General features: G+C 55.0%; 1 protein-coding gene across 1 annotated transcript, besides 4 other annotated features; it reads left to right on the top strand.

The window, feature by feature from the left end:
- Positions 1-30: a microsatellite.
- A 133-nt stretch (positions 31-163) lies between these two features.
- Positions 164-204: a microsatellite.
- Positions 205-306: 102 nt separating this feature from the next.
- On the top strand, positions 307-2,544 carry Tco025E_07184 (uncharacterized protein; the record flags this gene model as incomplete). The annotated part of the gene is made up of 1 exon (XM_029374051.1): positions 307-2,544. The coding sequence occupies one exon, from the start codon at positions 307-309 to the stop codon at positions 2,542-2,544; it is 2,238 nt and encodes a 745-aa protein (XP_029225943.1).
- An 80-nt stretch (positions 2,545-2,624) lies between these two features.
- Positions 2,625-2,653: a microsatellite.
- Positions 2,654-3,011: 358 nt separating this feature from the next.
- Positions 3,012-3,072: a microsatellite.
- Between the last annotated feature and the right edge of the window lie 702 nt (positions 3,073-3,774).

Here is a 3,774-nt window from a genome sequence, read left to right as displayed (position 1 = left end):
CTCCTCCTCTCTCTCTCTCTCTCTCTCTCTGTAGGCGTGCGTGTTTTGTTTAAATTTTCCAACCTCAGACCTCCGCCTTTCTTGTTTTGCCCGCCCCATTCCTCTCACCCCTGTCTTGTGCCGATGTTGGTGTCGGTGTCTGCGCCGGCGCGTGTGACGCAATCACGCCAGCCCACCCACCCACCCACACACACACACACGCACACTTGTGCTACTCCTCCCTCTTCGTACTGGCCCCTAAGGTGAAGTTGAGGTTTTTTTGTGCCTTTAATCCCGTGAAACGGGAATTTGTTAACGAAGAGGGTGATGTCACAACTTGCTCCGCAGCAACCGAGGCTGCCGACAGAGTCCATCCTTCAGCGTCAGAGCTCCATCCTTCAGCGTCAGAGCTCCATCCTGAGAAAGTCAGGAACTGAGGCCTCGGCCACGAAAGGGACAGGGGCTGCGCCGAGCAATGTGACAGGCAGCGCCCTCGCCCGCGACGGCAGAGCGTTGGAAAATGCCAACGGCGCCCAAGCAGGCCTTCAGTCCGGCTATAGCCAAAGCTACGCCCCGCCACGAGGGGGCCAAGAAAATGAGCATCAGGGCCGTCGAAACTCCGGCATCGCCCCGCCTCGAGGAGTCCAAGACGACGGGCTTCGAGGGAGTCCAAACCTCGGGGCCGGTCGAGAAGGGCATCCCGGAGTTGGGGATGGGGGGAAGGGTGTGCAGGTGGCGAAGGCGGGAGAGATTGGAGGAACAGCTCCTGATGTGCCCGACGCCATTGGACGCCAAGGTTCTTTCCAACGTCGTGGTTCATTTGGAAGTGCGTATAATGTGCCGAGTATGGGTCCTGCGACCGGCGGAAGCATGTACGGTGCAGGCTTCGGCAGCATGGGCCCTGCGATGGGCGGAAGCATGCACGGTGCAGGCTTCGGCAGTATGGGTCCTGCGATGGGTGGAAGCATGCACGGTGCAGGCTTCGGCAGTATGGGTCCTGCGACCGGCGGAAGCATGTACGGTGCAGGCTTCGGCAGTATGGGTCCTGCGACCGGCGGAAGCATGCACGGTGCAGGCTTCGGCAGTATGGGTCCTGCGACCGGCGGAAGCATGCACGGTGCAGGCTTCGGCAGTATGGGTCCTGCGATGGGTGGAGGCATGTACGGTGCAGGCTACGGCAGTATGTACGACGGTGAGAGTATCACGGCTCAATGGGCCGGCTTGAACGAGGTGAGCCTTGAAAGCGCGTGCGCTGCAGGTGCCAGATACTACTTGGATACCAGTCAAAACTACGATTATCTGTGCCCGAATATTTCCACCACTGAGAACCACGTCAAGCTAAAGCGGAGTGGTCAGCGTGGTGGCAAGCTGGCTGAACGCCGCGTCAAGGGTGATAATGGGGAGTCCATATCGACAGGCGCGACAGTTGCCCCTCTCATAGTGCGCAAAACAAGCTTTTCAAAGAAAGAGGAAGCGACAGCGACGACGGCGACGACGACGACAGCAAAAGTGCCATCAAACTACAACATTCACTCACTCATTCTTGTTGACAAGGAAGGAGATTCAGAAAGGGACCTCTGCATCTCTGTCAAGGACCCCAGGACACTTCTTTTCAAGAGAGAAGGTGGAAAAGATGAGCCGTTTGAGAATGATGAATGTATATTGCGCGATAAGATGTCAGACAAAGTGAACTCTGTGCTTCTTACAGATCTGCAAGAGCACTGGATTGGTGGGCACACCACGGCGCTCCTGGTAGGAGGCGGCAAGGACCGCGGTGAGGCCTCTGTGAAGTTTGCGAAACTGTTTCTCACGCATTGTCTGGAGAAACTTGAAAAGAACAAGCTGGAAAAGTCAACCGACTTTGATGTTACGGTTACGCTGGGCGTGGTAGAGTCCTCTGACCGCATTCGGGATCTTCTTAACCAAGACAACGCGAGCTACGAGAAGATGCAGCTCGGCTCCAGCCCTGTCTTCGGGCCGTGTCTCTGCGACATGAAGCGGAAGACGGTGAAATCCGCGAAGGAGTGCGTCGACGTCTTTGAAAAGGCCCTTGGACGCAGTGATAAAAAGAAACAGCTGGTGGTCGGCTTCTTTGTCCTCAAGCAAACCCGGAAGAGCAGTGGAGAAAAGGACGTTTACCTCTCCTCTCTCTGCATGGCACTCGCGAGGGAGGAGGTCTCGCACCTTAACGGGCTGCGGGAAAAGAGCACCTCCGAGCCTTGCAGGCTGTTCCGCTACGCCGTTGGCGGCGCTAGCGTCACTGTGACCGCGCTGCTGGTGTCGGGGCGGCAGCCCGAGGACCGCGGCTGCCTCGAGTTGGGCCGCAAGATCCGCGAGGTCAAAAATGCGCCGCCCCGCAGTGGAAATGTCAGGCGCTGCGTGGAAATGACAAAAAAAGAGATCAGTCGGCAGCAGGACAAGATGGATACGATGGGCGACACCGACAAGAAGTCGACGGAGCGCGTCGTCTCCCACATGCAGATGATGGTGAAGGACTGCGAGGAGATGCTGTCGAACCCCGAGAGCAACGAACCGAAGGGTTACCCGATGGGCGGGTCGAGGTGATGCGCGCGGGAATTGTCCAAAAAAAACACACACACACAGTAGCAACGGCAACGCCCCACACGCGCACACAAGCACAACGAGAAGGAGAGAGGGAGGAGGGGGGAGGGAGAGCAAGGGAAGACGGCAGACCTTGAGGCGCGTGCCACGTGCAGAATACTTCTACGGCTCACGAAGGTGAGGCAAAAAAACAAAACGGAAAGAAACAAAAAAGAAAGGCGACGACAACAAGTCACCGCCCTTATAAACTTCCCTGTCAATGTGAATGTTCTCCGTCTATTTATTATCATTAGTATTTTTACACCGATTTCCTCTCTCACCTGCTCCCTTTCTCTCTGCGACTGTCTTCTCGCCGTTTTTTAGTGCTTTCTCCTTGTAGCGGGCTCTGCCCAACTCACACCTGCGCATGTCTTCCCGTCGCATGTATTTCTTTTTTTTTTCTTCGCCTCTTCATCCTCCTTTATTGTTTCTTGTTTTGGTTCGGTTTGGTTTTTTTCATGTCTTTTCGCTCGCGTTTGGTGTGTATTGTTTCCGGAATGGACGGAGATAAGCGTGTGAATGCATGGAGCGTGAGCTCCCAGTGGGGCGGTAATACGACGGGGAGACGCAGCGGTGCGTCCCCTGCGACGACCCGCAAGCAGGAACTGTGAAGTATGCGTGGGGTGAAAACCCACACAAAATGAGTATGCCTAAGGTGCGTGCCTCCGCGTGCATGGTGGCGAGGAATATTAGTTGGGGGTAGGAATGGAGGAGGAAAAAAGGGGGCGGGTCTTAGCTGACGCGAACCCCGTGTGAGCGGCTAACCGGGATTTATTTTTTTATTTTTCCTTGTTTCTGTGTGTATCTGTATGTGTGTATGCGCATCTCATCCCTCTTTCTGTGGCGTGCGCAATATGCGCACCTTCACACACGCTATACAGAAGAAGGCAATAAAGTCTTATGTGTATAGTATGTAGATGACAGAGATGTGACTGATCCTTCGTTGTTTTTTTCTTATTGTTACTCTTCTCATTGTGTGGGTGTCATTGTGTATCTCACCCGTAACACTGGAGGGTGGATGGCAAAGATCGTACTTCTTGATGACAACCCGGAAGAGACCGCAGTATTGGTTATAACTATTCCTTTGCTTACGCCCCCCCCCCCCTTCCCTCTCCCTCTCTCTTTCTTTTGACGTGGGTTAGGGCGCGAGGCCAAACCGAGAGAGAAGGATAGAGAACAGGCAAAAGCGGGACG

Source organism: Trypanosoma conorhini (genome assembly GCF_003719485.1).
Source record: "Trypanosoma conorhini strain 025E chromosome Unknown Tco_14.4_contig_00535, whole genome shotgun sequence".
NCBI lineage: Eukaryota > Euglenozoa > Kinetoplastea > Trypanosomatida > Trypanosomatidae > Trypanosoma > Trypanosoma conorhini.
The sequence above is the reverse complement of the archived record's forward strand: the minus strand, read 5'-3'. Positions and strand labels throughout refer to the sequence as shown.